The sequence below is a fragment of the Saprolegnia diclina genome (assembly GCF_000281045.1).
Source record: "Saprolegnia diclina VS20 unplaced genomic scaffold supercont1.14, whole genome shotgun sequence".
Classification (NCBI taxonomy): domain Eukaryota; phylum Oomycota; class Saprolegniomycetes; order Saprolegniales; family Saprolegniaceae; genus Saprolegnia; species Saprolegnia diclina.
Genome location: NW_008246081.1, coordinates 317541 through 335648, shown reverse-complemented (window position 1 = coordinate 335648; position 18108 = coordinate 317541). Strand labels below are relative to the sequence as shown.

General features: G+C 61.5%; 8 protein-coding genes across 8 annotated transcripts; 4 read left to right on the top strand and 4 right to left on the bottom strand.

Moving 5' to 3' along the window:
- Nucleotides 1-18: 18 nt before the first annotated feature.
- SDRG_05404 (hypothetical protein) lies at nucleotides 19-855 on the bottom strand (the record flags this gene model as incomplete). Its single annotated transcript, XM_008611118.1, has 4 exons — nucleotides 19-296; nucleotides 339-473; nucleotides 522-586; nucleotides 638-855. 4 exons carry the CDS (start codon nucleotides 853-855, stop codon nucleotides 79-81), a joined length of 636 nt encoding a protein of 211 aa, XP_008609340.1. The 3' UTR covers nucleotides 19-78.
- A 497-nt stretch (nucleotides 856-1352) lies between these two features.
- Nucleotides 1353-3426, top strand: SDRG_05403 (hypothetical protein). The gene is made up of 10 exons (XM_008611117.1): nucleotides 1353-1761; nucleotides 1809-1887; nucleotides 1933-2433; nucleotides 2479-2602; nucleotides 2648-2681; nucleotides 2724-2853; nucleotides 2897-2980; nucleotides 3028-3066; nucleotides 3121-3172; nucleotides 3217-3426. Exons 1-10 carry the CDS (start codon nucleotides 1385-1387, stop codon nucleotides 3246-3248), a joined length of 1452 nt encoding a protein of 483 aa, XP_008609339.1. The 5' UTR covers nucleotides 1353-1384; the 3' UTR covers nucleotides 3249-3426.
- On the bottom strand, nucleotides 3304-8274 carry SDRG_05402 (hypothetical protein). The gene is made up of 16 exons (XM_008611116.1): nucleotides 7884-8274; nucleotides 7741-7834; nucleotides 7566-7697; nucleotides 7477-7520; nucleotides 7309-7434; nucleotides 7181-7264; nucleotides 7062-7137; nucleotides 6668-7015; nucleotides 6549-6620; nucleotides 6305-6507; nucleotides 5773-6261; nucleotides 5448-5730; nucleotides 5292-5408; nucleotides 5035-5241; nucleotides 4432-4995; nucleotides 3304-4387 (listed from the first exon to the last, which is right to left on the bottom strand). The coding sequence occupies exons 1-16, from the start codon at nucleotides 8246-8248 to the stop codon at nucleotides 3431-3433; spliced, it is 4161 nt and encodes a 1386-aa protein (XP_008609338.1). The 5' UTR covers nucleotides 8249-8274; the 3' UTR covers nucleotides 3304-3430.
- An 18-nt stretch (nucleotides 8275-8292) lies between these two features.
- On the top strand, nucleotides 8293-11079 carry SDRG_05401 (CAMK/CAMK1 protein kinase). The gene is made up of 16 exons (XM_008611115.1): nucleotides 8293-8510; nucleotides 8552-8636; nucleotides 8683-8736; nucleotides 8788-8908; nucleotides 8957-9100; nucleotides 9145-9206; nucleotides 9249-9350; nucleotides 9396-9432; nucleotides 9474-9521; nucleotides 9573-9745; nucleotides 9791-10082; nucleotides 10138-10266; nucleotides 10313-10414; nucleotides 10466-10550; nucleotides 10593-10901; nucleotides 10946-11079. Exons 1-16 carry the CDS (start codon nucleotides 8306-8308, stop codon nucleotides 11041-11043), a joined length of 2046 nt encoding a protein of 681 aa, XP_008609337.1. The 5' UTR covers nucleotides 8293-8305; the 3' UTR covers nucleotides 11044-11079.
- Nucleotides 11080-11095: 16 nt separating this feature from the next.
- Nucleotides 11096-12655, bottom strand: SDRG_05400 (betaine-aldehyde dehydrogenase; the record flags this gene model as incomplete). The annotated part of the gene is made up of 3 exons (XM_008611114.1): nucleotides 11096-11970; nucleotides 12021-12129; nucleotides 12179-12655. The coding sequence occupies 3 exons, from the start codon at nucleotides 12653-12655 to the stop codon at nucleotides 11096-11098; spliced, it is 1461 nt and encodes a 486-aa protein (XP_008609336.1).
- A 907-nt stretch (nucleotides 12656-13562) lies between these two features.
- Nucleotides 13563-14495, top strand: SDRG_05399 (hypothetical protein). The gene has a single exon (XM_008611113.1). The coding sequence runs from the start codon at nucleotides 13612-13614 to the stop codon at nucleotides 14437-14439; it is 828 nt and encodes a 275-aa protein (XP_008609335.1). The 5' UTR covers nucleotides 13563-13611; the 3' UTR covers nucleotides 14440-14495.
- A 617-nt stretch (nucleotides 14496-15112) lies between these two features.
- On the top strand, nucleotides 15113-17481 carry SDRG_05398 (hypothetical protein). Its single transcript, XM_008611112.1, has one exon. The coding sequence runs from the start codon at nucleotides 15176-15178 to the stop codon at nucleotides 17435-17437; it is 2262 nt and encodes a 753-aa protein (XP_008609334.1). The 5' UTR covers nucleotides 15113-15175; the 3' UTR covers nucleotides 17438-17481.
- On the bottom strand, nucleotides 17312-18095 carry SDRG_05397 (hypothetical protein). Its single transcript, XM_008611111.1, has 4 exons — nucleotides 17948-18095; nucleotides 17800-17899; nucleotides 17676-17750; nucleotides 17312-17634 (listed from the first exon to the last, which is right to left on the bottom strand). Exons 1-4 carry the CDS (start codon nucleotides 18065-18067, stop codon nucleotides 17489-17491), a joined length of 441 nt encoding a protein of 146 aa, XP_008609333.1. The 5' UTR covers nucleotides 18068-18095; the 3' UTR covers nucleotides 17312-17488.
- Nucleotides 18096-18108: the final 13 nt, after the last annotated feature.

Here is an 18108-nt window from a genome sequence, read left to right as displayed (position 1 = left end):
TGGGTTATGCGATTGTTGTATTTTGTGATTTTTTCGAGAGGTTTTGAATCGAAATCTGAAAGTGTCAAAATGACTCGTCTACTTGCGGGCCTTGTACTGTGCTGGCGTCTCGCGCTTGTCGAGGCTCCAGATATGGACACGCTTCTCGCGGGCCTCTGCCTCGAGCGCCTCAAAGGTCTCAAGGAGACCGCCGTAGACAGCACCGCTCTGGCGGTAAATGTTGGCATAGCCTTGGCGCAGGAGCTCCTCCGAGACATTCGTCGGCGACGCCCACGACCCGTAGTAGACCATACAAACTACATAGTCATCGTCAGAAGGCGCTGTGGATGGCATCGCACCTGCGCGGCTGTACTGGTCCTTCATGAGCAGCTTGAAGCTCACGACTTGGTCTTGCAGCTCGCCCTTTAGCCACGCCTTGGCCTCTTCGCCAAACGGCTGCCCGGTGCGCCCAAACTTGGCCGTCTCCGGGCAATCTGGGCAGGTAGGATGAGTGCACTCTCGGATGGATGCAGGACATGTACCGACGCCCGCGACGCGCAGCTGCAAGGTGGTCTCGGTGAGCTTGCCCTTAAAGTCGCCATCGCCACTAGTAGCATCGAGAGATATGAGTGCGAGGAGGCCGCGACCGCGAGTGTACTTGGCGAGCCACGGCATGTGTCGGACGCGAATCGTGTCGCCGTCCGTGACCGAGACGACTTTGCCGCGTAGCGTGCGCTCTTGCTCAAAGAACTCTTTCGGGATATCATTGACGGTCGAGAAGCGCTGGAACGGCTTCTGGAGGTGCGGGATGAGCAGGCCAAGGCCAAGGCCGACGGCGAACGCGAGAATCGGGATCCACACGGGCACTTCGAGCATCGCGTCGAAGATTGCTGGAGTGCGAGAGAGCCAAAAATTTAGCCACCCGACCAGATGGCTTCGCCTGGGCCATGCTGCGGTCGCGCAAATCTCTCGCGAGCCCACAGCGCAGCCGCTCTTATATAATGGCATCGACTCGTAAGAAAGGTCCGCGTGTCGTCAGGTGTCTCAAGCCATGTCTACCTTGGGCCGACCAGCGTTTTGACACGCTTGCGCGACAGGCGACTAATTCTGGTTATATGTGTCTAAATATGGCATGTACCATATTGAGTTGCCAGGGTAATTGCGCGGGCTGTACGCCGCATTCGCCGACGTGGCATAGCGCAAAATGCTTCCTAGAGTAACCTCTCTGGATGAGCTAAGTTGGAGCGACTTCATATTTTTGTGCGATGCGGCCGCCGACCGCGCCTCTCCAGCGAGAGTGCTCGCCCAATTTTTATCCCACCTATCCCACGTCGGTTTCCCACATGCGTGTCATGTGGCATATGTGGGAAATGCGAAACCCCTCGCTGGCAAAGACGACTTCGCGATGCGAAACGGCGAAAGGGCCTCGACGCGGGCGCCGGCGCCGGTGGACCCGCCGCCCGTGCAGCCGCCGACGCTGGTGACGGCGACCGAGATGGCCGACGACGCCGCTGCCGACGCCGTTGCTGCCATCGTCACGGCCGGCGCTGCGATCGTGTATGACAACTATTTAAACCGCCGCCTCTTCAGCTACACGGCGCAGCGCATCGGCGGCGTCGTCCTTGAGCTGGCGTCGGTCATTGAGCTCGCTTGGCGGAATCAGTGCGCTTTCTACGATGGCGGCGTCAACGCCGACGAAGGTCGCCCGCAGGACGTGGACCTATGGGCGCGCAAGATGACGCCAATGAAACCCATGACCGCCAGTAAGCACGGGCCACTGAGGTACACCGACTGTGGTGCTCGACGCTGGATGTATCTTGGGCGGCTAGTCCATCGCGAGCGAGCACGGCAGCCAGTCAGCACAACACCGAGCCAGGAGACGTCGTGTTTGCTGCACCACCCGCCGCCGTAATCTCGTCGCCCCGTTCGTCGTGGTCTAAGTGGCGTGTATAGAACGTGATCGAGACGCATTCGGTTGGGTCGTCTAGTGCGACGTCGCCTCGAAGGCAGTCCTCGAGTCCCAACAAGAAGCGCCTCGTCAAGGAAGCGCAGGTCGTGCAAGTGCCCGAGCCCGAGTGCCCCGCAGACGTCCGGTTGGCCGAAGCCAGCCGGCGGCAGGCGCTTCTTCGACTGCTACGAGAAGCGGCGACGCCACCGGAAGACGAAGTGCCCCTCAAGCCAGCACCCGAGCGGCACCGAGTGCCGGCCCCAAAGAAGAAAAAACGTCCTAGTACTCTGTCCTGCACGATGGCGCCAGAGGCCATCGACCCCGCGGACGACGCCGTGCTCATTGAATTCAATGTCTCTGACATTGGCGAGCCGCGCGCGTCAAGTCGGCGCCGCCAGCCGACGCGGCAACACGACCCGGCGACGGGCTGGCAGGACGGCGCCCGGTCGTCCATGTCGGTGCAAAGTATCGCGGAGCGGCGGAGCTTCAAGGAAAACACGCACATGGTTGGCTCATTCTCTGCCATTGCACGTGCGAGGTCGCGGTTGTAGCGAATACCGGAGAACGCAGTGCACTCGGTCGAGTGCCTCGTGCCGATGCCAGGCGTCAAGGTACGACACCCGTCTCGGGATGAAGACAGTCGGCCTTCGTCTGCGCGGTCGGCCGAGATGCCAGGTACGTTTTGACACACTACCAACGACACGTACAACACACGTGTAGCCATTACCGCTCCTGTCGCGAACGCCAAAGATTGGTATGTGCTTAGACCGAGCTCATGGCGCCTACTGGTTCGTAGCGAAACCCGTCCCGCTACGGCCCAGTCGTGCGCCAGCAGTGCTGGAAAGCGAGCAACCTCGAGACAGGCCACCTGCAACCCGTCGATGGCGGTGGGCACCTCTCCGACAACCCTGTGGAAGCCCAAGGAAGTACGACTGCGTGCCTGGATCCATGGCTGAGTTTTGTTCCTAGACCAAGATCCAAGACCGACAGACGCAGCCGATTCCTGTGACCCGCAAGCAGCCACAGCGCAGCCATCCGCAGTACATTGTGCAGGTACGTCACTGTATGTCGTCTTATTCGAGGAGCACGGGTTGTCGTAGGAGTTTTCACCGCCGACGCGTGCGTGTCAGGTCATACGGGTACGTTCTTCTTAGCGTCACCGACACAAATGTCAATGCTCGGATGCTCGACAGGTCGTATCACCACCCAAGCCCACCAAGCCGCCGTCGCAAACTACGGCGTCGCGTAGGCTACCGCGCTCTCGGCGGTGGACTCATGGCCCTCTGTAGCTCTGATTTGCCGCCGCACCAAGCTCAAGTGACACCCGTCACTTCACTCAGAATCAAATCACTCGAATAGTATAGCAGGATTCCTACCTTATCTCGACACGTCAACTGGATCGCAAGGGAAAATCGATGCTCTTGATAATAGCTACCTCACGCGAGGCGGCTCATAGTACGACACAAACGCCTAACTACGTGGATCAAAACTGAGTCAAGTGCTCTACGTGGGCTGAATGACGCTGTCGAGGATCGCGGTCGCGTACGTCGACGAACCCATCTCCATGGCCTCTTGGTGCATCTTGGCTTTGCGCTGGTTGGTCACGAGGAGGGCCATGACGACCTTGTCTTCGCGCTCCTTCTTTTCCTTCTCGACTTGCGCCTTGGACTTCCACCACGCTTTTTTCGGCTTGGTCGTGAGCAGTTCCGGGTCGTCTTCGAGGATCGCTTGCTGTTCGCGGTACCGGCGCTCGAGTTCCTTCTCTTCTTGAAGCGCCTTGACGGTCTCCCGGAGTGCGACAAGCTCACTCTCGCGCTCGACCTCCTTCTTCTTCTTCTCGCGAAGACTCTCTGCGATGCCGTCGCGGTGGCGCTCGAGTCCCAGCAGCAGCACCGATGGCTTGGCCTCAACTGTTTCTTTGGTCACGAGGTTGTAGTAGAGGTGCCCGCCCCTCTTTTCGTCGAAAATCTCGACCCAGTCCCCGGCCGTCGCCGCGTCGCTGCAGAGAATGTACGTGTGTTCGGCCTTGCGCCCCCTTGCGTGCTCCGTCTCGTAGCACGCGACACAAAAGTTGTCGCCGCAGAGGTTGCAGAAACGGACAGCGACATCAACGTCGCACCGGATGCAGTACGTCTCGAGCGGCGCCAAGTCCACCTTGAGCACATTGAGAAGCTCAATGTGATGGAGTTTCTTCTTCCCAGAGGCATGGACCGCCGCGGCGCAGTCGGGACAAAATTTGTCGTGGCAGTCGTGGCAGATGCGCTGCGCGACGCAGCGCTCGCTCGCTACGCAGTGCGAGCACAGCGACGCGCTGGAGCTAAAGTGCAGCGGCTTGTGCGTGAGCCTTTCTGCCGTCGCGTGCCGCAGCTGAAAGCAATCGTCGCAGCTGAAGCGGGTGCCGGCGTCGCACGCTGGGCAATGGTACGTGGCCAAGGCGTCGCAGTGTTGGCACTTTGCATGCTACGCTCGATGGTAAGCGAGCAGCAGCCATGGACGGCTCATACCTCGCGCGTGCCGTCAGCGAGAAGCGGCTTGAAGTCGTGTGCGCGCTTGGTCTCGGCTCGATGCTCCTTGGCGAAGCACGACGAACAGTACGCGACGTTGGGGGTGGGGCAGTGCACGCACTCTTTCACCGCGCTGGCCTTCTTGCAGCACCAGCAGAGACGCTTGGCAACCTCCGGTACGGACGGTGTGGCAGGCTTGGGGGTAGCTGGCTTGGGCGTGGCAAGGCGAGCGGCGGGTGTCGACGGCCTCGAGGCAGGCTCGGGCTCCTTGGGTGGGGCTATCGATGCCGCGTCACCAACGGGTGGTGCGTCGTCCGTCGGTGTCCACTTTGTCTCGCCTGTCGCGCGGTTGTGGAAGTACATTTGGCCCGTGTTGGGGTTGTACAGCTCTTCCCACGCGTCCGGGGTCTTGGGCGGTGCGCCGTCTGCGACTTTTGCCTTCTTGGCCGCTCGGCTAGGAATCTCCCACGACGTCTCGCCTGTGAGTCGGTTGCTGTAGTAGACGTAGCCGTAGCTGTCGGTCACTTCGTCCCACGCGCTCGCTTTCTCATCGGCCAGTTGTTTCTAGCTCAACGTCAATGACGTCGCTTCAAGAGCACGTACGTTGGTGTCGGCAATGCGCTTCTGGAGCTCAAGCGCTTCGGCTTGGACGCGCGCGAGGTCGGCTTCGGCGCGGGCGATGCGCAGCGCGTGTTCGAGCGCGCGCTCCTTCTCGACTTGGGCGCGGAATTTCTCCATGTCGACGTCCATGAGCCACTTTTCTTTGGCTTCACGCGCCGCCAGCGACCGCTTGTACGCGAGCGCCGTCTCCTGTCATTTTTGGGTGAGACGCCTCTGTCTTCTCCTTATGCTTCTCGTACGTGGTGCTGCTTGCGCGCTCGAACCTTGGCAACGAGAGCGCGGCCCATGCGACCACGAACCCGACGCTGGATCTGGGTAGCGCTCGCTGCCTCCAAGAGGTCCCGCCGGTATTTAGCCTACGCACCGTGAGAATGGTTCGAGCAACGACGCCCGACCTCAAGGAGGAGGTGGTAGGCGAAGCGCCCGTTGCGGCCACGGTAGAGACACTGGATTCGCGTCACGGCGCGGTCTTCGCGCTGCATCGCAAGCGTTGCAGCTGTAATGCCGTCGTCAATGGCGGCGACGTGAGTCAACGTCAGCGCCGAGAGCGGCAAGCTGCTGAGAAGCTTTGCGAGTGGCGACGGCGCACGGCTTGTCGTGCGTCGCTGCTGCGCGAGCACCACTTGCTGCGCCCGGTGTAGCGTCCGCAGTGCCGTTCGCGACTGGTTGCCACGCAGCCTACGCACCTGTAGAACGCTTTCGCTATGGTAAAGACAGTACCGGCTTTGGATGCGACTGGCCGACTGCTGGCGCTGCTCGGCCGCACGGCGCTGGGCCTCGGCTTCAGCTTTCGCGCGGCGCCGTCCCTTGCGCCCCCGCTGGATCCGCTGGATCGTGACGGCCGCTGCGTGTTGCCGGGCTTGGAGTTGACGCAGTTCGATCTCGCGAGTACGTCGTACCGCACGGGCAAAGTGTTGTCGCACCATGCACTGTATCGACGTGGCGGCCGCATGCCAAGCGGCGACTTTTGCTCGCACTTTGTAGCCGCGGTAGAGGCACTGGATCCGCAGCGCACTCTCGACTTGCTTGCGCGCCCACGCCACTTGCCGCGCGGCTTCATCGAGTCGCGCCTGTCGCTCACGGCGCAAGATACGAACGCGCTGCGTGGCGTAGAAGCACCGAAACGCGCATTGAATGCAGACGGCAGCATCGAGGCGACGGGCTGCGAGCCGCTCTTTCTGGGCCAAGAACCGCAAATGCAGAGCAAACCTAAACAAAATGTCAGATAATTGTGACAAATATGGTGTCGTACCGGCCTGTGGACTTGCGCCACGAAGCTTGGACCCGCCGCGCCGCTGCGTCGAGTGCGATCTCGTAGCGCCGGCTCTGCGCACGGCGTCGGCCCAAGATACCCCGCGCGCGACGCTGGATCGTGGTGGCTGCCGCCTGCCGCCTCACTTCAATCTCAGCCAAGAGCCGCTGCTTGGCCATGTAGCGTTCCCTCTCCGCTTGCTCCTACAGTGTCGTCAGGCGACGGCGATGCACAGCGAGGCTACGGCGAGCGTCAACTGCCGCTTGGCGAACCGCGTTGCCAGCACTTTCTGGCCTTTGCTCGTGCGCCACGCACGCTAATCACGTGCAATGCTAAGCGCGCTGTGGTCGTACATGGACGTACTTGGATGAGGAGAGCGTTCTCGCTGCGAATGCGTGCGCGCATGCGGGCGTCGTAGAGCGCAATCTTGGCCAGGAAGACCCGTACGGCGCACTGGATGACAATGGCGGCGGCGCGTAAGGTGGCGAGGTACATGAGCTCGGCCTGGACGCGTGCGCGCTCGGCCTCGTGGCGGGCGATGCGCAGCTCGTGCACAAAGTGGCGCGCGCGGTGGCCGCGGTACCGGCGCTGGATGGCGACGGCGCATGCGGCGTGGAGCTGTGCTTCGATGGCCTGTCGGTCGCGGATCGCGGTGGCTTGGCGGCGGATCATCCACAATTGCGCGTAGCCCGTGGCTTCGAACAGCAAGAGCTACCGCGTTTTGAGTCCTCTTTGCCAACCCACAAGCGGGGCGTACGTCCAAAACGAGCTGTGTGTTGCGCGCTTTGCGGGCATCGCGGGCGAGCTTGAGCTGTGCGAGGACGGCCATGTCGCTGTGATAAGCATGAGCCAGCGACTGTCGCGTCATCGACGCACCGCCGTCGTTTGACATGCACTTGAATGCGGATGGCGGCGCGGTTCCGCTGAGCAGCCACGAGCGCATGCGTCGTGTCGACCCACCTACGCCGACGCTGTGACACTTCGACTACGCAGTGAAGGAGGACCTTGTGTACGCGGTGCGGAGGTTCCCGAGCAAGCAGCCGCCCGCGACGCGCTGAAACAGCTGAACGGCCCGCGCCTGCATCTGGGCTTGGACTCTGGCCTTGGTGTCGGCGGCGCGCCGCGAGGTTCTACGGCAGGTTGTGCAAACTTCTCTCGTCGGTACGGCCTACGTGTGGTGCTTCCAGCGTCGCAGACCTTCGTCGAGGTACTTGTTCTAGCACGCAGAGACGCTGAGAAGGCTTTGCGTTGCGCCCAGCACCTGGAGCTTGGAGAAGACGGCCATGATCGTCGCGACACCTTTGGCTTTGCAGTACTCGGTCATGTTGCGCTCAAAGAGAAACGTGAGCGGCAGCGTCGCGCGCTGCGCTTCGATCTGCTGCGCCAGCAGCGCCTAGCCATCACATGAGTGCGCGCCGCAACGCAAGGGCATCTACCCGCAGATGGCTCTCGTCGTCCTCGGCGACCCGCCGCGCAGCGTTCAGGCGCTGCGTCGTCGGCAAGCGCGGCGCTTCCTTTCGCGGTGCCTTGCTATATGTGTGGTATTGGCCTTCGTTTGCTCGGCGTTAGTGTGACATACATGGTCGTGGTCGGCGGCGGCTGTCGTTTCTGGCGGGTGTGCGCGATCACTGGCGCCTGCCAGGGCTTGGCAACCACGAGCGCCTTTGTCTCGTGCACGATCGCGTCGAGGCTGTCGATCGCCGCTTTTGGTCGATTGCGCGTGGGCAGTTCCTTGAGAACGACGGCGTCTGTGACCTTGTCGCGGCTGTGCGCCAGGACCATCTTGCGACCGGCCTCGCGCGCTGCATTGGTCCGCGGCTTGGACCGGACGTCTTCTTCGTCGCGACTCCAGTCAAAGGGCTCGCGAAAGTCGGCGAGCGTCGTCTCGTTGACGGTCAGCCACGGGTACTTGGTCCCGAGGCCGCGCAGATCCCACGCCGCCATGCCGGTTATAGTCGCCGGTTTCGGCCCGTAAATTGGACCATTCGCGAAAACCACAAGATGGGCAACGCCAACAGCAGCGCCGACCTCACGGACGGGACGGGCCGCGTGACGGAAGCCGAGAAGCGCGCGCTGACGCGCTTCACGGAGCCCGAGATCCATGTGATGCGCGAAATGTACCGGGGCATCACGCACGCGTCGAGCGAGACGGGCGTCAACAAGGCGAGCTTTCTCAAGATCTTCCCGCTGCCAGGCCTCCTCGGCGGTGCGCCTAGCCTTTGGTCGCTGGCTCACGAAGCCTCTTAGAGCGGCTGTTTGCAGTCTTTGACAAGAATGCGTCGGGTGCCATCTCGTTCTACGAGCTCGTCGCTGGTCTCGCCGTGCTCTGCCGGTACATCCGCGACGACGCTGCCTCGAATGCGCTCACTCGTCCGTAGCGGTTCGCGTGAAGAGAAGCTCAAGTTCATCTTTGATCTCTACGATGTGACCGAGTACGTCGCCGTACCTCTACAATGGGCGAGCATGAAATGGACATGGCTTAGGCGCGGCGCGATCTCCAAGCGCGACATGATCACCATGATCCACCAGTTTCCTCAGTCGGCCATGTGCTTCCTCCGCGGCTTCTCGATGGATCCGAACGTGCCCGCGAGCGAAGTGGCCACGGTGCGACGTCGCTTGATGCGAGTTGAAGGACCGAATGATGCCACGTAGGACACGGCGTTTGAGCTCGGGGCGCACGAGACGGACTCGGTCGAGAAGCTCGTCGACGAGGCATTCTCCGCGCACGCAAAAGGCGACTCGATGGCGTTCCCCGAGTTCCTCAAGTGGTGCAACGACTCGCCACTCGTCTCTGAGGTCGGCCAACCTTGCCTCGCCCACGCCTGGACACGCATTTCTAGTTTCTCATGAGCATTCTTCCGGTCGAGACGAGCGAGAAGAGCACTGGCAGCAAGCACGCCGAGTACACACGACTGCATTACAAGCCTATGCACGGGCCTTATAGGATCTCGCCACTGCCACCGGTCAAGGAGGTCCCGCCCATGACGCGTCGCAACTCATCATCGTCCGTCATCGTCCGCACCGAGAAGCTCTACTCGTTCAAACGGTACGCGCTTCGTTCGTCGCGAGATGCATTGATAGCAATGGCCAGCACTGCACAACGGGACACGAAAGCGCTGCTTCTCGAGGTACCTCACGACAGGTTTCTTCATCGCTGACGCTCTTGCAGGCCAAGAAGTCAACGTCGACGCCGTCTGTCGTGGCGGCCATCGAGGCTGTCATACCACATACTGCAATCGTCGCGACCGCTCAGTATGTGTGACTGTAGGCGATCGCCGAAGTCGACAAGGTCGCGATCAAGAGTCTCGGGAAGCTCCGTATCAAGCGGCCGTCCGTACTCGAGGTCGTGCACCAAGGATGTCTCTGGAAGAAGGGCACGCGCTTGAAGCAAATGAAGAAACGCTACTACCTCCTCAAGGGCAACTTTCTCTACTATTTTTTGTATAAAGAATAGCGCAACCTTAAACCCTACTCATCGAGGATTAGGGCCCAAGACGACACGCGCCCCAAAGGCGTCATCTTCATCTCCGGTCGGTACGTCGAGGCCAAAGCCAACAGCGCGATGGAGAAGCAGGGCTTTTTCGAGATTGAAATGAGCACGGAGACTGGCGATGAGACCGAGAAGCGGTACCTCTATGCCCGCTCCAAGGACGAGTGCCACGCGTGGGTGGCCAGCCTCAAGCAAGCCACGTGCAAGCTTTCGATCGACGAGTACTATGCGCTCGGGCGCGAACTCGGCCACGGCCGCTTCTCCCGGGTCCTCGAAGCCACACATCGCGTACATACATCTCTCTCAGGATGTTGATGTGTATGAAAAGATGGCGTGTGGATAGACCAAGAACGTCAAGTGCGCTGTCAAGATCATGGACAAGACGCAACTGGGCGCGCAGGAGAAGGAGCTTTTGCGCACCGAGATTGCGATTCTGCGGCTCGTCAAGCACAAGCACATCATCCGCCTCTATGTACGTAGTGTTGTCTGCGATGATACACCGTGTGACGCGGTGCTAGGACGTCTTTGAGAGCAAGCAAAACATCTACATCGTCACCGAGCTCCTCACGGGCGGCGAGCTTTTCACCAAGATTGTCGGGCGCGTCCGGCACTCGGAGGCGGTACGCACGGTCTTCCCTGGCATGTTGCGCATGGTGGTGTCTTTGGTGCAGGAGACCAAAGCGGTCATGCGGCCGCTCTTTGAGAGCGTTGCGTATTTGCACAAGATGGGCATCGCGCACCGCGACATCAAACCCGGTATCAACTTGACATGTTGATACTTTCAAACGGATCGCGTAGAAAACATCCTCTGCGGCGACAACCTCACGGACTTGCGCATTGCGGACTTCGGGCTCTCGAAGCTCGCGCACCCGCACGAGATCATGACCATGCCGTGTGGGACACTGAGCTACTGCGCGCCCGAAGTGCTTGCGCAGAGCGGGTACGGGAAGGAGGCCGACATTTGGTCGCTCGGCGTCATCATGTACCTCCTTCTCCGCGGCGAGCTCCCGTACTTTGGCAAGACCAAACAAGACATTATCCAGAAGACCCTCCACGCCGAGATCGACTGGGACGGCGACGCCTTCTGGGGCTCCATCTCGACGCTCGGTACACAAGTTTCAACGCGTTCCACTCACTCATCTGTGGTGTAGCCAAGGACTTGCTGACGAGTGCGCTCACCAAGGTGCCGGCCAAGCGCATCTCGGCGGCCGCTGCGACACAGCACCCGTGGTTCCAAGCCCAAGGCTAGTCTCTCCATGCTGCAATACACAATCTTCTTCACACATAGCAGAGAGCAGAGCTTAGGCGTACGGGCACGGCACCTTGTCCATCTCGACGTAGATCGACTTGAGCTGCGTCCACGCGTGTGCCCCCGCGATGCCGTTCTCGCGGCCAATGCCCGACTGCTTGTAGCCGCCCCACGGCAGCTCGACGGGCGCAATGTTGTACGTGTTGATCCACGACGTGCCGACGGCGAGGCTGGCGATCGTGCGGTGCGCGCGGCGGAGGTCGTTGGTGAACACGCCGGCTGCGAGGCCGAGCGGCGACGCATTCGCGCGCGTCACGACCTCGTCTTCCGAGTCGAACGGCAAAATCGCGCAGACCATCCCGAAAATCTCTTCCTGGACGATGCGCATCTCGTCCGTGCAGTTGGTAAAGATGGCGGGCAAAATGTAGTTGCCGCCAGCGTCGCCGACGCGCGTGCCACCGTAGAGCAAGGTCGCGCCCTCGAGCTGGCCCTGCGTGATGTAGCTCTCGACCTTTGCGAGGTGGGCGGCATGGATCATCGGGCCAATGTCGCTGGTCGGGTCGAGGTTGTCGCCGATACGCAGCCGCATCGTGCGCTCGACGAGGCAAGCGACAAACGGCTCGAGGATCTCGCGCTGCACAAAGACGCGCGTGCCGTTCGAACACACTTGGCCGTTGGAAAACCAGTTGCCGAGCATGGCGCCCGAGACGGCGTCGTGGACGTTGGCGTCGGCGAAGACGATGAGCGCCGACTTGCCGCCGAGCTCCATCGTCGCGGGCTTGAGCCCTTCGGCGCAGGCGGCGTACACGCGCTTGCCCGTCGCTGCCGAGCCGGTGAACGACACTTTGCGCACGGCCTCGTGGGCAACGAGTGCAGCACCGACGCTCCCAGCACCGAGGACGACGTTGAAGACGCCCGGCGGCACACCTATGAGGTCGCGCGTGGAGCAGATGACCCAAGAACGTAGGATGCAACACCTGCGTCGAGGTAGATTTGAGCAAGCCGAAGCGCAGTCAGTGGTGTCTCTTCGGATGGCTTGAAGATCATCGAATTACCAAACGCAAGGGCAGACGCACTCTTCCACGCCTACAGCACATCCACTTGTGAGCGCATGGGTGTGCCTCTCGTCGTGTACAGCGCTCTGGAGCGGGTAGTTCCATGCACCAATGCCCGCCGTGACGCCAAATGGCTCGCGCCGCGTGTAGCCCCAATTCGGCGACTGCACGTCGAGCATTTGGCCGCCAAACGTCGGCGCAATCCCGGCAAAGTGCTGGAGGCAGTCCACCGCGCTTGCAATGTCGCCCTCCATTTCGGCAATGACGCGGCCCGTGTCGAGACTCTCGAGCTTCTGGATCTCGGCGCTCTGTTCTGAGATGAGATGCGCGGCGCGCCGCAAAATGTCGGAGCGCGTGGCCGGCGCCAAGCTTGCCCACGCGGGCTGTGCGGCCGCCGAGCTTTCGACGGCCTCATGCACCTGGCTCGCTTCGAGTTCGTGATACTGCGTGATGGCGACGCCCGAGCGCGCGTCTACGAGCGAGCGCAAGGCGCCGCGGCCCTCGATGGCCCGGCCGCCGACGAGCGACTTGAGGTGGCGCACGGCTGTGGCGGTCATTGTCGGCCGCTCGATCTTTTTTCCGACGCTCCGCCCAGCCGGTCCCACAGCTTTCGGTTTAACCGTATGGTTGACGCTATTTAAAAGGAATAATATATTTAAAAAAAAGATACGCTTCAAACGTGGCAGCTGGAGCGACGGGCTGGCTCCCGCGCCCGTGTTCGAGGTGCGCTCGGCCGTCGTTGGCGAGGTGTTGATTCTCGCATGTACCTATCAAGCGACGTTCGTGCAAGCGCCTCCGGACGTCGCTATCCCTGCCGTGCCGCTGGCTCCACTTGTCGGTTGTCACCTCCGCCCGGCTGTGGCGTCACACGAGCCTAACCCTGGAACTCTTCAGAGTTGCAGCAAAAGCACTAACGCGTCGCTCATGTAAGCCTACGTAGGTTAGCTGTAGGGGTGCTATCGAAGGGTTACTTCTGGGTTCAACTGAGAGCAGTACTTGCCAACGCGCACTCTCCTCCATGGTACGCGTCGTGGTCGTCGCATACACTCTGATCCTGAGGATCGCGTGTGATAATTCCGGCGCGTCATGCAGTCTCTTCTTTGCACGAGATGCACGCGCCGACTCGAAGCTTGCGGCTCGGCGCGCGGTGTCGCCGACGAGCGGTCGAGCGATTAAGAGTCGGAGAGACAGGATCTGGCTGGACGCGACGCCATACGAAGAAGGCGCCGCCACGAGCTTCGTGGCTTCTTCCACGCACTGTGTCCTTGGGCGCCTGCAAACCACGTTCCCCGAACGGTCGGCCACGGTCGTATCCAGCGTTGTCTCTGCTCTTCCTACTAATAGTGATGATGGCTGGGGTGTCGGCACCGAAGGACACTTGGTTCTGCGTCCCCAGCTGGTCACACACGACGGCAGTCGCTCCATCTTTGGTCGACGCATTCTGCATCTGCGTTCTCCGGCCAGCAGGTTTCGTGGTCGATGCGCACGCGTGCACGTCATTTCTAAACTTTCGATGCAGTCGACTCTCTTCAGCAACGACGAGATCCTCTTCCTCACGACGCTCTTCAAGGACGACGCGGTGATGGCGCCACCGAGCCACTTCTCGATCTCGCTCGACTCGGTCGAGACGCGCCCACCCCTGTTGCCGTCGTCATTTCAGGCGTTTACGCCGCCCGCTTCGTCGACCATGCTCCGCCCGACGCTGAGCTTTAGCCCACTCGAGAAGACGAGAGCGAGTATGCCACCGCTCAAGGGCCCGTCCCTCGCGCCCAAGCAACTCCTGCCGTTGACGCCGGGGACTTCGACCCGCGGGCTCTGCCGCGTGCCGCATTGCACCAAGCGCATTCGGTCGAAAGGCCTCTGCAAGGCCCACGGCGGCGGTCGCAAGTGCATCATGGCCGGCTGCGGCAAGGGCGCGCAGAACGGAGACTACTGCATCGGACACGGGGGCGGGAAGCGCTGCAAGCACGAGGCGTGCACAAACGCTGCCCAGTCACAAGGCCTCTGCAAAGCGCACGGCGGCGGATCGCGCTGCAAGGCAGACGGGTGCATGAAGAGCAGTCAAGGCCGTGGCTACTGTCGGTCGCACGGCGGTGGGCGGCGCTGCGAGGCGGTCGGTTGCTCCAAAGGCGCGCAGCGCGGCAGCTTTTGCGCCACGCACGGCGGCTTCCGGAGTTGCCACGTCAAAGACTGCACGCGCACAGACCGCGGCGGCGGCTACTGCGAGGTGCACCGCCAAGACAAGCTGTGCATCGTGGCCGACTGCAAGAAGCTGCAAAAGTCCAAGGGCATGTGCACTGCGCACATCCGGGAGCTACGCGCGCCCGACCTCCACTGCTGATTTATTTTCCAAGTGTTGCTGCGTGTCCATGTAATAGTAGTCTCTTTGTTGCCTTCGCTTGGCTACTCGCGGACTTCGGAGGTCCACCGTGCCGGCTTCGGTGGGATTCGCGCCGAACCTTCCCCCCTGCCGTACTGTAGCATCTATCGCCGGCCGACGCAAATAACGTCAATGCGACGAGGACTTGCTCGGCGTCTCAACATCAAGCGCCAAGTGTCAACCTTGCCCGTCTGGGGACGTGTATGTGGGAGCAGCTTGCGATTGGGCTCGTCCCACAGTTGCTGGCACAGTATGAGTCAAATTGTGAGATGCAGTCATACGGTTTGCCTCAGCGGCCGAGGAACACCATTGAATGGGAGATGCAGTGCGACAGGTCAGGAGCTGTCGTCGCCAGAGTCATCGCGCTGGCCTACCCGCAGCTACAACACACTAAAGTATCCAGTGACAACGCAGCTTCTCTCGAGTAGCTGCCCTACGTTCTTATTGTAGTTAGTCGAAGCCTCGACTGCATTGCGATCCACAAGCGGTGGTTACGGTCGCGATGCAATAAAATGCACCAGCCGTTTCGATACAAACACCGTGTATAGAGCGTATCATTTAATAAAATGCTGAAGAAGTTTCTTTGGCGGTCCAAAAGCGTTGGCTTTTTAGCCAATCATATCCCAGGATTCGCGCAAGATTCGTCATCGTCGCCGTGGGGCAATCCTTGGTCATTCGACAAATTGAAGAGCCAAGCATGGGGTTGCTTGTCGTGGGCACGCCGCTGCCCTGGGACGACGCGCTCCAGTGGCTCAAGCACGTCCGCCGCAATGGCATCCTCCAGTTCCTTGAGACGTACCACCGCGTCAAGGACATCCGCGGCGACGTCTTGAAGTGGGGCGACGAGCTCGAGTATGGCATCTTTGAGCTGGACCACGACGAGAAGACGGTGCGCCTCTCGCTGCGAGGCTCGGAGATCTTGCGCGAGCTCATGGACAAGGAAGAGCGCTTCCATCGCGCGGACCATGCCGAAGAGGAATGCAACTGGGTGCCTGAGTACGGCGCGTGGATGGTCGAAGCCACGCCCCGGGTGCCATACGGTGGCTTTACGTCGGACCTTCGCCGCGTTGAGCAAAGCATGCGTCTTCGCCGTGCGCGACTTCTCTCAGTGCTCAAGCCCAACGAGATTGCACCGACCGTCACGGCCTTCCCACTACTTGGCGTCGGCGACTACATCACACCGCCCGTCGTCAAGCGCGGCAAGATCGCCAACTCGCTGTACATTAGCGACACCATCATCAACCCGCACCCGCGCTTTGGCACGCTCACGGCCAACATCCGCACGCGCCGCACCGAGAACGTCGACATTCGCGTCCCGATCTTCAAGGACGTGTATACCAAGCAAATGCTCGAAGACGAAGCCGCGTGGGTCGCCGAGCACGCGCGACCGACGTACGGCGACGCGACGTCGGGCATCAAGAGCCCGCTCAAGGAAGGGTCGCGGAGCCCAGCGAGCGCCACGGACATTGAGGTGGCGATCGCGCCCGAGCCTGTGTTTAAGCGGCTCACGCGGCGCCAGTCGTCGTTCTCGGAGCAATGCGAGCCGCACCCGGGCTTCATCCACATGGACGCGATGGCGTTTGGCATGGGCATGTGCTGTCTCCAGGTGACGTTCCAGGCCAAGAACATTGGCGAGTCGCGCCACTTGTACGACCACCTCGGCGTGCTCTCGCCCATCATGCTCGCGCTCACGGCCGCGACGCCGATCCTCAAGGGCCGTCTCGCCGACACGGACGTGCGCTGGGCGACGATCGCGGCCTCGGTCGACGACCGCACGCCCCAGGAGCGCGGCGTGGCGCCGCAAGAGACGGCGCCCGCGAGCTACACGCAGATGGCCGGCGACGGCGTCAAGCGCTTGCCCAAGTCACGCTACGAAGGCATCTCGGCGTTCATTTGCAACCACAAGGACGGCGAAGACTGCCACGCGAACCTCGATCACTACAACGACGTTGAGATTCCGTTCGACGCCGAGTCGTACGAGACGCTGCTCGCGAACGGCGTCGACGACGTGCTCGCCAAGCACATTGCCCACCTCTTTATCCGCGACCCGCTCGTGCTCTTTGAGCAGCGCCTCCACCTCGACAACAAGACGGCGACCGACCATTTCGAGAACATCCAGTCGACCAACTGGCAGACGGTGCGCTGGAAGCCGCCGCCGCCGCCGGCCGAGGACGGCGCTTCCTCGCCGCACATTGGGTGGCGCACGGAGTTTCGGTCGATGGAGATCCAGCTCACGGACTTCGAGAACGCGGCGTTTAGCGTCTTCATGGCGCTCGTCTCGCGCGTCATCTTGGCCTTTGACCTGAACCTGTACGTCCCGCTCTCCAAGGTCAACGCCAACATGGAGATTGCGCACCGCGTGAACGCGGCGACCGAAGAAAGCTTCTTCTTCCGCCGGCACCTCGCGCCGCCCGACGTCGACGAGTGCCACAAGGCGGGCTGCCACATTCAGTGCAGCGCGACGTGCGTCGACGATGCGGCCAAGTGCATTCATGGCGCCGAGAGCTTTGAGACGATGACGATCGCCGAGATTATGCTCGGGAAAGGGTGCTACTACCCGGGGTTGATCCCGCTCGTGAATGCGTACCTCGACCATATCAACTGCGACGACACGACGCGCCGCTTGTTGGACAAGTACCTCGCGCTCATTGCCAAGCGCGCGACGGGCGAGCTCCCGACGGCCGCCACGTGGATGCGCCGCTTTGTGTGCTCGCACCCCGACTACCACCACGACTCGGTCGTCTCGCCGTCGATTGCGCACGACCTCATGGATGTTTGTGCCAAGATTGGCGAGGGCGCGCTCCAGTGCCCCGAGCTCCTCGGCGACGTGCGCGTCGAGCCGATTCGCGGCAACACGGCGTACCAAGTGCCGCTCAAGAGCGAGAGCGTCGACACGACCAAGCGCTGCGCACTGCTCCGTCGCTACGTCCAGCGCGGCGGCGTCGATGCCCAATCGTAGTCTGTACATACCACCACTAACCTAGCTGCCTCTCTGTATCGTTACGAGGTCTTAGTTGTCTGCGTTGCTACGAGGCGCGTCGGTCGCGTACGCCGTGTACTTGAGCGCTGAGCCTTGGACCTGCGCCGCAGGGTACTTGATGGCGTTCTTCTTGATCTTGTCGAGGGCAGCCGCTGGCAAGTCGACGTTGCACCGGTCTATAGGACACATGAGAGGCGGCGTCTTGAGGATCTCCTACCGGCGAGGCGAATGAGGTAGATCAAGACGTCGCTGAGCTCTTCACCCAAGTGTTCGCGGTCCGCGGCCGTCCACGCTACAAAGTGAGCCTGAGTACAAGCAATTGACCAAGCGCGTGTACGTACTATCCGGGTGTTGGCCATCGTCACCGCGCCACTGGAAGCACTCGCAGAGCTCACCGACTTCGCCCGTCATGGCCAAGAGCAGGTTGCGGGGCGTGTGGTGCTGAACCATCCAGATGACGAAAAGGACAGAGGAATGCGCTCATGGTACCTTGTTCCAGTCGCGCTCGTCGGCAAACGCGGCAATCCTCCCGCGAAGACCCTCGAGCGTCAGCGTTGGCTCGAAGCGCGCGGCTGTCGTCGCCTGCGGCTTGTCCTCGGCGCTGCTCATCGTGATGTCTTGCCACACGTCGGTCAAGTATCCGGATACGG

Coding starts and splice junctions, on each gene's coding strand:
- SDRG_05402 (XM_008611116.1), bottom strand. CDS start 8,248: ATGGCGGCGTGGGATCTGCGCGGCCTCGGGACCAAGTACCCGTGGCTG. Junction 7,016..7,061: donor ACACACAGCTCGTTTTGGAC/GTACGCCCCGCT, acceptor AAAACGCGGTAG/CTCTTGCTGTTCGAAGCCAC. Junction 4,996..5,034: donor AGCGCATTGCCGACACCAAC/GTACGTGCTCTT, acceptor ACGTTGAGCTAG/AAACAACTGGCCGATGAGAA.
- SDRG_05401 (XM_008611115.1), top strand. CDS start 8,306: ATGGGCAACGCCAACAGCAGCGCCGACCTCACGGACGGGACGGGCCGC. Junction 8,511..8,551: donor GCTGCCAGGCCTCCTCGGCG/GTGCGCCTAGCC, acceptor GAAGCCTCTTAG/AGCGGCTGTTTGCAGTCTTT. Junction 9,351..9,395: donor AAGCTCTACTCGTTCAAACG/GTACGCGCTTCG, acceptor AGCAATGGCCAG/CACTGCACAACGGGACACGA.
- SDRG_05397 (XM_008611111.1), bottom strand. CDS start 18,067: ATGAGCAGCGCCGAGGACAAGCCGCAGGCGACGACAGCCGCGCGCTTC. Junction 17,900..17,947: donor ACGAGCGCGACTGGAACAAG/GTACCATGAGCG, acceptor TGGATGGTTCAG/CACCACACGCCCCGCAACCT. Junction 17,635..17,675: donor CTACCTCATTCGCCTCGCCG/GTAGGAGATCCT, acceptor TGTGTCCTATAG/ACCGGTGCAACGTCGACTTG.
- SDRG_05398 (XM_008611112.1), top strand. CDS start 15,176: ATGGGGTTGCTTGTCGTGGGCACGCCGCTGCCCTGGGACGACGCGCTC.
- SDRG_05399 (XM_008611113.1), top strand. CDS start 13,612: ATGCAGTCGACTCTCTTCAGCAACGACGAGATCCTCTTCCTCACGACG.
- SDRG_05403 (XM_008611117.1), top strand. CDS start 1,385: ATGCGAAACGGCGAAAGGGCCTCGACGCGGGCGCCGGCGCCGGTGGAC. Junction 1,888..1,932: donor TTGCTGCACCACCCGCCGCC/GTAATCTCGTCG, acceptor TGGCGTGTATAG/AACGTGATCGAGACGCATTC. Junction 3,173..3,216: donor GTCGCAAACTACGGCGTCGC/GTAGGCTACCGC, acceptor GGCCCTCTGTAG/CTCTGATTTGCCGCCGCACC.